General features: G+C 44.1%; 1 protein-coding gene across 1 annotated transcript; it reads left to right on the top strand.

Annotated features, from left to right (window-relative positions):
• Window positions 1–12,222: 12,222 nt before the first annotated feature.
• LOC138362993 (uncharacterized) lies at window positions 12,223–12,588 on the top strand. The gene has a single exon (XM_069321612.1). It carries the CDS (start codon window positions 12,223–12,225, stop codon window positions 12,586–12,588), a length of 366 nt encoding a protein of 121 aa, XP_069177713.1.
• Window positions 12,589–13,725: the final 1,137 nt, after the last annotated feature.

Genomic DNA, 13,725 nt, shown 5'->3' with positions numbered 1-13,725 from the left:
ACAAGAACATTTTCAGACACTAGAATAGTGTAACATAGTTGGATAAGAACACTTTAATGTAACATAAATCTTTAATAGGCTTTTGGTCCTGGAGGGGGGGGGGGGGGAAGAGGCATATAATTCAATTTGCTAAAATCTTATTGTAATAATTAAGGACAACTGTAGTGATTTTTAAAATAGTTGATAAACGTAGTTTCTGAATCTAAATATAAAACTTTAGAATACAGTATGATAATTATAGTTATTACACGTTATGTTATTATTACGATCCATCCCTTCTAAAATAATAATACTTATAGTGACTATTTGGTCGAAAGTATCAATATTTAGTGAAGGAACACCAGAAAGTTGACTTTTGTCTTAGTCGATTTTGCCAAATTGGAAACTTTTTTTTTTGCTACGGTACTATAACCATCCGATACACATTATTTAAGGCCTAATATAGTACATGTATGTGCTATAGTAGGCCTAAGAATATTTATGCTTAGTTTTAGATTTTTTTCCTGACTATTTCAAATTAAAAGTACCAAAAAAGTAATGTACTGCTGGTCCACCACTACCTCTTGGTACTCTTCACCCAACACTTACTTAAGTACTTAGAAATGCTAAGTACTTACAAATAAGTACCTAGCATTTCAGGAGGATGAGTTGCAGCATCATTACGCCTCTCTTAGGTAAATCATTTACTGTAAATGTTTATATACTAACTCAACTATAAATGTACAAACGTAAATAAAGCAGTTTAATTTTAATAAGGCAGCCCGCGGTCTCTCGATTTACCACTCCGTAAAAAAAGGCGACTTTTTTGCCTAACCAGAAACATACAAACCCAAGCAACCCACCTAACCCATTGATGCCGATGTACAGAACACATAAATATAACGGTGCTTGAATGTGTACTAACACGTCGCCTTTATAACGCATTGGTTGGTTCTGTAAAAAATGCAATGTGTCAGTTATGAGGACATGTTGAAGGTTTCTCTAGACTCATAAACGCTGATGAAGGTAGAGTAATTATGATGGGAAAGCACTAGGCCAATATGAGCTGGGATATGAGGCCAAGGAGCTGGGATATGAGGACAAGGAGCTGGGATATGAGGACAAGGAGCTGGGATATGAGGACAAGGAGCTGGGATATGAGGACAAGGAGCTGGGATATGAGGACAAGGAGCTGGGATATGAGGACAAGGAGCTGGGCTATAAGGACAAAGAGCTGGGATATGATAACAAGGAGCGGGGATATGCGAACAATGAACTGTCATATGAGGACAAGGAGTTGGAATATAAGGACAAGGGAGAACTATCAGGGAAAAGCGCCAAGCCATTACGACTATATAGCACTGGGAATGGGTCAGGATAAGGATTTTGGATGGAACAGGGGCAAGGAATGGTGCCCAACCACTCGAGCTTGTGAAGAAGGGGAACTTTAACTTCGATATTTGTATGCGATTTTTTTGTATTGGTCAACTACGGGAGGGTTATGTAGATCGCACCCCAAGAGTTTACTGATCATCTTGCAAGTATACTGGATTTTATCAGGACTAAAAGTAAACTTTCAGAGAGAAATGGCTATACATCTCTCTGAGTATCCCCCTTCCATACTCATTCATTTGCTTAATACATTCATGGAAGCTCAAAATGTCAATACTCCTCCTATCACCCAGGAAACTTTAGCTATGAGAGGGGAAGATCTCACAGGGATGATATCCTCATTGATGAGGATCTCACTGGATGTATTATGACATGTATGATTGTTAATGATAGACACAGCTGTTTGGAAACCTTTTTTGGGGGTCCTGTTGTATACCATCAGATGAGAGAGACCATATATATACCACCAGATGAGAGAGCCCGGATATATACCACCAGGTGAGAGAGACCAGATATATACCACCAGATGAGAGAGCCCGGATATATACCACCAGATGAGAGAGACCGGATATATACCGCCAGATGAGAGAGACCGGATATATACCACCAGATGAGAGAGACCGGATATATACCACCAGATGAGAGAGACCGGATATATACCAGCAGATGAGAGAGACCGGATATATACCACCAGATGAGAGAGCCCGGATATATACCACCAGGTGAGAGAGACCGGATATATACCACCAGATGAGAGGGACCGGATATATACCGCCAGATGAGAGGGACCAGATATATACCACCAGATGAGAGAGACCGGATATATACCACCAGGTGAGAGGGACCGGATATATATATATATATATATATATATATATATATATATATATATATATATATATATATATATATATATATATATATATATATATATATATATGTCGTACCTAGTAGCCAGAACTCACTTTTCAGCCTACTATGCAAGGCCCGATTTGCCTAATAAGCCTGGTTTTCATGAATTAATTGTTTTTCGACTACCTAACCTACCTAACCTAACCTAACCTAACTTTTTCGGCTACCTAACCTAACCTAACCTATAAAGATAGGTTAGGTTAGGTTAGGTAGGGTTGGTTAGGTTCGGTCATATATCTACGTTAATTTTAACTCAAATAAAAAAAAATGACCTCATACATAATGAAATGGGTAGCTTTATCACTTCATAAGAAAAAAATTAGAGAAAATCTATTAATTCAGGAAAACTTGGCTTATTAGGCAAATCGGGCCTTGCATAGTAGGCTGAGAAGTGAGTTCTGGCTACTAGGTACGACATATATATATATATATATATATATATATATATATATATATATATATATATATATATATGTCGTACCTAGTAGCCAGAACTCACTTTTCAGCCTACAATGCAAGGCCCGATTTGCCTAATAAGCCAAGTTTTCATGAAATAATATATTTTCTCTAATTTTTTTCTTATGAAATGATAAAGCAACCCATTTCATTATGTAAGAGGTGAATTTTTTTTTTATTGGAGTTAAAATTAATGTAGATATATGACCGAACCTAACCAACCCTACCTAACCTAACCTAACCTATCTTTATAGGTTAGGTTAGGTTAGGTAGCCGAAAAAGTTAGGTTAGGTTAGGTTAGGTAGGTTAGGTAGTCGAAAAGCAATTAATTCATGAAAACTTGGCTTATTAGGCAAATCGGGCCTTGCATAGTAGGCTCAGAAGTGAGTTCTGGCTACTAGGTACGACATATATATATATATATATATATATATATATATATATATATATATATATATATATATGTCGTACCTAGTAGCCAGAACGCACTTCTATGCCTACTATGCAAGGCCCAATTTGCCTAATAAGCCAAGTTTTCATGAATTAGTTGTTTTTCGACTACCTAACCTACCTAACCTAACCTAACCTAACTTTTTCGGCTACCTAACCTAACCTAACCTATAAAGATAGGTTAGGTTAGGTTAGGTAGGGTTGGTTAGGTTCGGTCATATATCTACGTTAATTTTAACTCCAATAAAAAAAAATTGACCTCATACGTAATGAAATGGGTAGCTTTATCATTTGATAAGAAAAAAATTAGAGAAAATATATTAATTCAGGAAATCTTGGCTTATTAGGCAAATCGGGCCTTGAATAGTAGGCTGAGAAGTGCGTTCTGGCTACTAGGTACGACATATATATATATATATATATATATATATATATATGTCGTACCTAGTAGGCAGAACGCACTTCTCAGCCTACTATGCATGGCCCGATTTGCCTAATAAGCCAAGTTTTACTGAATTAATATATTTTCTCTATTTTTTTCTTATGTAATGATAAAACTACCCATTTCATTATGTATGAGGTCAATTTTTTTTTATTGGAGTTAAAATTAACGTAGATATATGACCAAACCTAACCAACCCTACCTAACCTAACCTAACCTATGTTTATAGGTTAGGTTAGGTTAGGTAGCCGAAAACGTTAGGTTAGGTTAGGTTAGGTAGGTTAGGTAGTCGAAAAAACATTAATTCATAAAAACTAGGCTTATTAGGCAAATCGGGCCTTGCATAGTAGGCTGAGAAGTGCGTTCTGGCTACTAGGTACGACATATATATATATATATATATATATATATATATATATATATATATATATATATATATATATATATATATATATATATATATATATACCAGCAGGTGAGAGGGTGCTGGCATATACACCACGGAGGCTCGCATGCAAGTTGCTCAGCATCTCTGAGCCTCGCGTGGTATTCATGTGTATCCAGGGATAAGTGCTGGTGGTCCAATACACCATTTAATTTTTTGCGGTACGCGAAGAGGAGTAAAAATGCGAGCAAATTTGATTTAATGTAAGGACATTCCATTGTCTCTATACAAGGTGAGGGTGGGTGAGATGGGACGCGTGTGGGGGGGTTACGGGGTAACATTTGTGGATGAGGAGGATGTTGTTGTTAAAGATTCGCTACTTGGAACAAAAAGTTTCAAGCAGCACGGGCTATGGTGAGCCCGAAGTGAACTGTGGGACATCAGCGACCACCGTGTGGATGAGGAGCGGCTGGAGGCCGCCTTGCCCAATAAGAAATCCGGTAAATTAACTGGGAACTATATCCGCTCCGAGGCTATATCTTCTGCCTTGTTATGGAAGGTCCATACGCGTCCGTTTAGCATGGCTCGCATGAATATGTTCATTAGTTATTATTATTATTAGATAAATAACAAACTTTATTCATCAATGTTTATATAAATTTATAAGGAGTTAGTGTACCCAGACTTTCAGTATATTATTTATGGTCTGGAACTAATAGTCTGGTTGCGAATTGGTATATACCCATTTTCTGTTGCTTGAACCGCGAATGATTTATGTCGATTTAAAGATACAGAATGTGGTGACTAAATTGTCCAAATTGGAGACGGAATGGTATTGTAATATCGATATATTTTTTTGTTTGACTTGTCTTCATGAATTAGCGACACCGATAATAAAAGTTGATGACTGATGAAGCAAAAAGTTGATGACTGATGAAGCGAAAAGTTGATGACTGATGAAGCGAAAAGTTGATGACTGATGAAGCGAAAAGTTGATGACTGATGAAGCGAAAAGTTGATGACTGATGAAGCGAAAAGTTGACGCAATTCATGAACATTAAGAAAGTTTTCTTAATGTTCAAGAATTGCGTAATTCGTTTTAATTGCAATTGGGAAAATTTATGTCTCTCTCATATTATATATATATACTGGGGGATGCGGAGGGGGGGGGGGGGGGGTTGGCACCCGGCATTCCGGACTTGTCTGTCTGTCTTCCATCTATCTATCCATCAACCTATCGATCCATCCATATACCTATTAATCCATCCTGCAACCATCAATGTGTCTACCCATCCATCCATATATCGATTTATCCATCTGTGCATCCATATATCTATCCATACATCCATCGATATATCCATGTATCCCTCTGTCCATCCATCTATCTGTCGATCTATCTATCCATCAATATGAAACGCATTAAAATAGGAGAATCGAGTGAGCACTTTCAGACACTTTACGTGATCATTGTCAAAGTTAAAATACATTTTGACTTTGAGCGTTGTTTATATATATTCCCGGACGGGTTGAGATGTTTGGATAGGTTGACTGACACTTGATACGACTCTGTTCAACTAGCAGTACATGTGTACGGGCTCACCATAGCCCGTGCTGATTGGAACTTTGTTCCAGGTAGCGAATCTTTAACAACAACAACAACAAAGTACATGTGTACTTATTTAAATATTTATTTATTCATTTATTTATTTACACAAAAGAAGGTACATTGGGTTTATTAGAGTACAGAGACTTCGGAGATATCAGATTTTTGTGGGTCGTATCTTGGAAGAGTTTTAATGAGCTCCGAAGCACCAGGAGGCTGCTTATAACAATAACAACAGTTGGTTGGGAAGTTTTCATGCTTGTAAACTGTTTTAATAAATGTAACCAAAGCCGTCAAAGATTAAGGAAAGATGTACACGTTCGTAAGTGCTTGCGTAACTGCTTCGTGAATCTAGCCCCCTGGCCTTCTGGTTGCTGGACTGGTCAACCAGGCTGCTCGCAACCTGACGTATGAATCATAGCCTGGTTGATCAGGTATCCTTTGGAAGTGTTTATCTAGTTCTGGGCCTGTTTACTATAGAATAATTAAATATAGTTAATATAATTTAGCTAACCAAACTGAAAATAAGCCAAAGTTATCGCAAATTGAATTGTATGTCTTTCAGGCTTGGTGCTTTCCAGGCTTGGCGTCTACCAGGCTTGGTGTCTCCCAGGCTTGGTGCCTTCCAGGCTTGGTGCCTTCCAGGCTTGGTGCCTTCCAGGCTTGGTGCCTTCCAGGCTTGGTGTCATCCATCTTGGCTACCTTCCAGGCTCGGGACCTACCAAGCTGAGTGCCCGTCTGTTGATAATGACTTACTGGGTGATGGTATGCGCTCCGTACAGAGCTCATCCACAACTACCAATTAGCTCAAACATCGAGTGGGCTGCAGTTACCTTGGTATTATTCTGGGTAACCACTCACCACGCGCCACCGGTTACTGCTGTGAATGGACGCACGTTTGTACACAGTGTTATGGTGATGCTCACTTGTAATGGCCACCTCCCTCCCCTACGGTCACGGCCCCTCTCAGTGTTAACCCCACTGGCTCGAGGTGGGGTGGGGTGAGGGGCGGGTTGTGGGTGGTGGGGTGCCGGGGGAGGGGGGAGGGGGTGTTTGCGTGAGAGATGTTTGGGGGTGGGGTGGGGGGGGGGGGGATATGTGTACGATGGCTGGGGTTGTGTAGGGGTGATCAGGAGGGTATTGTAGTGGTGTGTGTGTGTGTACTCACCTAGTTGTGCTTGCGGGGGTTGAGCTTTGGCTCTTTGATGTACTCACCTAATTGTGCTTGTGGGGGTTGAGCTCTGGCTCTTTGGTCCCGCCTCTCAACTGTCAATCAACTGGTGTACAGGTTCCTGAGACCCTGTATGATGTATATGTGTGTGTGAGGAGGAAGGAAAAGATGTAGGAGGGAGGAAGGGCGCGGAAGGAAGAAGGGAGGGAAGGGCGTGGAAGGTAGGTGTGTAAAGGGAGGGGTCATTGAGGAAGGGGGGGGGGGGAAAGGGGGAAGACACAAACTAGTCCCCTCTCCCCTCCCTCCCCCCCCCCCCCCCCCCCCCCAATATCGTCACCCGCTCTATTGCTGCCCAAATGGATTGGGATATTAGGCCTCTTTTATGACATTTGCTTTGCATTTTTTTCGGGGCCGACCAGGCTGTGGGACGAAGCGGGTGTTTTATTGGGCCATTATACATCTCTATGGCTGATTAACAGATAAACAACATCGAGTGGGCGTGGTAGTAACAGCTGTTTATGCTCGCTTTGAAGGTTTTATTTATGTGTTGATAAGAGGACGGAGGGAGGGGGGGGGCGGATTATGAGAGGAAGAGGGATAACAAGGAGAGGCAGGAGACGGTAGAGAAACGTAAATAAAGCAATAGAGGAGAGACGCAGGAGAGGCAGTATAGAGGGGAGACGGAGGAGAGGCAGTAGAGGAGAGACGCAGGGGAGGCAGTATAGAGGGGAGACGCAGGAGAGGCAGTAGAGGAGAGACGCAGGGGAGGCAGTAGAGGAGAGACGCAGGAGAGGCAGTAGAGGAGAGACGCAGGAGAGGCAGTAGAGGAGAGACGCAGGAGAGGCAGTAGAGGAGAGACGCAGGAGAGGCAGTAGAGGAGAGAGGCAGTAGAGGAGAGAGGCAGTAGAGGAGAGACGCAGGGGAGGCAGTAGAGGAGAGACGCAGGGGAGGCAGTAGAGGAGAGACGCAGGAGAGGCAGTAGAGGAGAGACGCAGGAGAGGCAGTAGAGGAGAGACGCAGGAGAGGCAGTAGAGGAGAGAGGCAGTAGAGGAGAGACGCAGGGGAGGCAGTATAGAGGAGAGACGCAGGAGAGGCAGTAGAGGAGAGACGCAGAGGGAGGCAATAGAGGAGAGACGCAGGAGAGGCAGTAGAGGAGAGACGCAGGAGAGGCAGTAGAGGAGAGACGCAGGAGAGGCAGTAGAGGAGAGACGCAGGGGAGGCAGTATAGAGGAGAGAGGCAGTAGAGGAGAGACGCAGGAGAGGCAGTAGAGGAGAGACGCAGGAGAGGCAGTAGAGGAGAGACGCAGGGGAGGCAGTAGAGGAGAGACGCAGGGGAGGCAGTATAGAGGAGAGACGCAGGAGAGGCAGTAGAGGAGAGACGCAGGGGAGGCAGTATAGAGGAGAGAGGCAGTAGAGGAGAGACGCAGAGGGAGGCAGTAGAGGAGAGACGCAGGAGAGGCAGTAGAGGAGAGACGCAGGGGAGGCAGTAGAGGAGAGACGCAGGGGAGGCAGTATAGAGGAGAGAGGCAGTAGAGGAGAGACGCAGGAGAGGCAGTAGAGGAGAGACGCAGGAGAGGCAGTAGAGGAGAGACGCAGGGGAGGCAGTAGAGGAGAGACGCAGGGGAGGCAGTATAGAGGAGAGACGCAGGAGAGGCAGTAGAGGAGAGAGACGCAGGGGAGGCAGTAGAGGAGAGAGGTGAAAGTGAGTTGGACAGAATATTGGACAGAGGAACGGTCGGCTGTAAATGGTATTGAGGGAAAATAAAAGGAAGGTATGTTATGTACGATGGCAGGGGTGAGAGGCAGGATGGCAGGGGTGAGAGGCAGGATGGCAGGGGTGAGAGGCAGGATGGCAGGGGTGAGAGGCAGGGTGGCAGGGGTGAGAGGCAGGATGGCAGGGGTGAGAGGCAGGATGGCAGGGGTGAGAGGCAGGATGGCAGGGGTGAGAGGCAGGATGGCAGGGGTGAGAGGCAGGATGGCAGGGGTGAGAGGCAGGATGGCCGGGGTGAGAGGCAGGATGGCAGGGGTGAGAGGCAGGGTGGCATTGGTGAGAGGCAGGGTGGCAGGGGTGAGAGGCAGGATGGCAGGGGTAAGAGGCAGGATGGCCGGGGTGAGAGGCAGGATGGCAGGGGTGAGAGGCAGGGTGGCAGGGGTGAGAGGCAGGATGGCAGGGGTGAGAGGCAGGATGGCAGGGGTGAGAGGCAGGATGGCAGGGGTGAGAGGCAGGATGGCAGGGGTGAGAGGCAGGATGGCAGGGGTGAGAGGCAGGATGGCAGGGGTGAGAGGCAGGATGGCAGGGGTGAGAGGCAGGGTGGCAGGGGTGAGAGGCAGGATGGCAGGGGTGAGAGGCAGGATGGCAGGGGTGAGAGGCAGGATGGCAGGGGTGAGAGGCAGGATGGCAGGGGTGAGAGGCAGGATGGCAGGGGTGAGAGGCAGGATGGCCGGGGTGAGAGGCAGGATGGCAGGGGTGAGAGGCAGGGTGGCATTGGTGAGAGGCAGGGTGGCAGGGGTGAGAGGCAGGATGGCAGGGGTAAGAGGCAGGATGGCCGGGGTGAGAGGCAGGATGGCAGGGGTGAGAGGCAGGGTGGCAGGGGTGAGAGGCAGGATGGCAGGGGTGAGAGGCAGGATGGCAGGGGTGAGAGGCAGGATGGCAGGGGTGAGAGGCAGGATGGCAGGGGTGAGAGGCAGGATGGCAAGGGGCAGAAGGGTGACACGTTAAGCAAGGCTCGAAAATTGTAGCAAGTAGAAATTGTAATCTGTCTGTGTGTGAAACCGTAAAAGATTTTAGACCTCCTGGCCTATTGTACCACCAACTGAGTAACTATTTCATGGAATCTTTTGTACTGGACGACATCCTAACAATTTATCCAAAATTTGCTTGTCCATTTTAAAGATTGAAGAACAATTTTATTTATATTACTTCTAAGCTGCATCACTTATGAACCCATCCCTGCCCTTGTGTGGCAGTGCACAATAGAAAGTTGTTTTTACATATTCATACATTAAAACATTGATTGTAACCATGATATATATGTGCTTCAGCCTACAGTTTAGACCTATTGTCTTGTGTATGACCCTCTGTCCTGCGTGACAGTGAATACCAGCATGATCCTCACTTTAATAAACCTTAATTGAAATCCTCAGATTAGGCAAAGTTGTAATTAATTTTGTCAATAAAGATGTTAATACTAATCTATGCCTCGCCTCGTAGCTGTTTAAACCTGACGCGCTAAATACCTCTCTCAACATGAACGTTTTCAACGTATTTTTTCTTAAAGTTATGGATGAAATTAACTTTAACAATCTCTTTCTGCAATGCATTCCACTTGCAATGCATTCCAGGGAGCCGGTCGGCCGAGCGGACAGCGCACTGGACTTGTAATCCTGTGGTCCCGGGTTCGATCCCGTGCGCCGGCGAGAAACAATGAGCAGAGTTTCTTTCACTCTATGCCCCTGTTACCTAGCAGTAAAATAGGTACCTGGGTGTTAGTCAGCTGTCACGGGCTGCTTCATGGGGGTGGAGGCCTGGTCGAGGACCGGGCCGCGGGGACACTAAAGCCCCGAAATCATCTCAAGATAGCGTGCCGACCATTCGTACAGGGAACGCAAGCTTCTTTATATCTTCCTCTGATGTCCCTTTGTCCTTACTTTTTTTAATTTAAATAATGTTCCTTTGTCCACTTTGTCCATTCCTGTCAAGATCTGGTATGTAGTTAATATATTCCTTCTGTTTCTTCTCCCTTCTAAGGTTGTGGTTGTGAGTTCTGCCTCATAGTTCAGGCCTCTCAATTCTGGTACTAATCTAGTTGCAAATTTCACAAAAGTTGATACTTCATAAAATGTTGGGTTCCGTGCAGTTTTTTTTTTTTTTGGAGGAAAGAGGATTGAGAGGCATATGAGAAGGGAAGTTTAGGTATGGGAAATACAGTGAGAGTTATGAAAGCAGGCGAGCTGTCCGCCTTGCTGACACGGTGTGTGGGTGTTGGCGCTGCACACTCAAGCTATGGTCCCACATAGCGTGTATGGACTTAAAAACCTCCTTGTTTAGATACTTGAATGTTCTCATGTTTGCTAACTTCTCATATGCTGCTGATGCTATCCTCTTGGCATGAGCTCCTGGTGTTGGTGGGGAGGATGATGTTAGGGTAGGTGTGATGAGGGTGAGTTGGGTAGGATGATTTGAAGGCGGGGTGGATAGAATAATATGAGGGGGATAGGATGAGGGCAGAGTGACAGGGGCCAGGACAGGGACGGTTGGACCCCCGGCCAGGGAGCATCGCCTCCCCGTCAACGACCTGGCGGCCAGCCCGTCACTTTCTCCTGTACTTTGAATACTGGGCCCCGGAACAGGCCTGTTGAATTGCATCCTTTTAATGGCGTCAGTAAACCAGTCAAGTCCAGCGTGTAATTTCCAACACACCAATGTATTGTTTTGTTCAGCCATGGCGGAGCCTAGTTGGTTACCAATGGAATGTTTCACTCCCCCTTTGTTCCTTAGAGGAAACATTTTGCCTTTAAAGTTTTTGACATTAGTGCTTTCTTGTTGATATTATATCATGTAAGAGTGTTGATCATATTTGTAATATATTTCTTTTCTCTTGCTTGATATATTCGGTATAACAAGAAGATCAGAGTGTATAACAGATGAGATTGAATCAGCTGCTGGGTCTCCTATTAGGTTCGTCTCAGTTTGAACGCTATCGATAGTGACGTCCAAATTGACGTGTTATAGACGAATTTTTAGCAACTTCGATTATACGCATAAACGGACTAATGGGCTTCAGCCTCGCTGGTTAGTTTAGCTGGTCTTGGATCATATGATTATAGTTCTGTAAAACCGGGTCAAATTAGGCGACTGTTAGTTGGTGAGAACGACCTCGTTAGCCAGAATTGTCGCAGTCCACCTGTCTCAAGAAATGTATATGTTTATCACTCAGAATGTTCCGTAATATGTTGATTGTTTGCGATGTCTATATATATATATATATATATATATATATATATATATATATATATATATATATATATATATATATATATATATATATATATATATATATATATATATGTGTGTGTGAACACGTACTGAACGAGGTGAGAATAGCTTGAGCTACCTCATCCCTTTGTGTGTATTTATAGCTCAATAAACTTATTTAAATTTCAATAGGTCAGTCCCTTGCCCCACACCTGTCTCTAGGTCGGTTCCCAGCTCCAAACCTAACTCTAGCTGAGCGCCCCCCCCCCGCTCTACACCTGCTTCCACACCTGCTGAAAATCTACAAACCTCTCGTTGCCTTGCATTCTTTAGCATTACATTATTTGCTGTTTATTCTATATACTTGCTGGTTGGTCAGTAAGCTTTTGGCCTGGCCTTAATAACCCTCCACAACACCAACCAACCACATGGGGGTAGGCCGTCTATTCTCTCTATTATGGAAGAATGTTTCTCTGTTATTGAGGAATACTTCTATGTTATTGAGGAATTTTCTCGGTTATTGATGCGTACTTCGTTTATTGAAGAATACTTCTCTATTAGTGAGGATTACTTCTTTATTATTGAAGAGTACTTCTCTATTATTGAAGAATACTTCTCTATTATTGAAGAATACTTCTCTACTATTGAAGAATACTTCTCTATTAGTGAGGATTACTTCTCTATTATTGAAGAATACTTCTCTATTATTGAAGAATACTTCTCTATTATTGAAGAATACTTCTCTACTATTGAGGAATACTTCTCTATTATTGAAGAATACTTCTCTATTATTGAAGAATACTTCTCTACTATTGAGGAATAATTCTTTATCATTAAGAAATACTTCTCACTGTTCGTGCTTATGTTGTGGACGGCTATATTTATTTTCTGGAGAAGGCCAAGGAAATCACTTGTATTAATTGCTGCGTCTAGTGTCCCATTGTCGGGGGACAGGAAGCCTGCCATGGCTTATCTAGATCCCCTCACGCCCACCGCTGACCCATGATGCAACCCACAACAGTTGCCTTACTCCCGGGTAAGCGGTGGCCCTGCAGTCTCTTACAGTAACTACTTGATAGTTGTTAATACATGTAAAGAGAGAGAGAGAGAGAAGGGAGAGAAATGGAATGGCAAATGGAAGAGAGGATTTTGGAAAGGGTGAATGAAAATAGTAAACAAAAGTAAACTCTGCCACAGAAGAAAAGAACAAGATAACATACAAGTGTGAGCACCTGATGAATTGATTGATGAAGATTAAGCCACCCAAAAGGTGGCACGGGCATGAATAGCCCGTAAGCGGTGGCCCTTTTGAGCCATTACCAGTATCAAGAGCTGATACTGGAGATCTGTGGAGGTGCAACTGCACCCTGCGTGACGGGAGGTGTCTCCCGTGGTGAGCACCTGATTAAGGGGAAAGGTGAGAGATACTTATCGTAACCTTAATTACCTTGAGGTGTTTCCGGGGTTTAGCATTCCCGCGGCCCGGTCGTCGACCAGGGCCTCCTCGATGGCCAACCAACTGGTCAACCAGGCTGTTGGACGCGGCTGCTCTTAACACTGGAAATTAATACAAATTTCACAGTCCCTGATCCTGGTGATAGTTTTAATGAAGCGGTACCTGTCAATGATTCCCCAGGATCAACGTCCCCGCGGCCCGGTCTCTGACTAGACCTCTTCGTTGGTGATCTGATCAACCAGGCTGTTTGAGGGGTGACTTTGAAGATAACCTTCTTTCAGAATGTTATCATAGTAAGATGGCAACGAAAGGAACGATCAAGTGTCTTGGTTGGATCCTAAGAAGGAGAATTGAGAGGTTTGAGTAACGATAAAACCTAATTACAACTCGTCACTGGGAAATGAGAATGATCAGTGTAGGATAGGTATGATAACCACACATCTCGGGGACAGTTACTGGGTGTGACATGTATGATACACGAGCACCAGGGAGCACAGGTGAACA

Source organism: Procambarus clarkii, chromosome 1 (genome assembly GCF_040958095.1).
Source record: "Procambarus clarkii isolate CNS0578487 chromosome 1, FALCON_Pclarkii_2.0, whole genome shotgun sequence".
Classification (NCBI taxonomy): domain Eukaryota; kingdom Metazoa; phylum Arthropoda; class Malacostraca; order Decapoda; family Cambaridae; genus Procambarus; species Procambarus clarkii.
Note: the sequence above shows the minus strand (reverse complement) of the source record. Positions and strands in the feature narration are given on the sequence as shown.

What these genes read in the sequence shown, in the direction of transcription:
- LOC138362993 (XM_069321612.1), top strand. Translation starts at nt 12,223, where the DNA reads ATGGAAGAATGTTTCTCTGTTATTGAGGAATACTTCTATGTTATTGAG.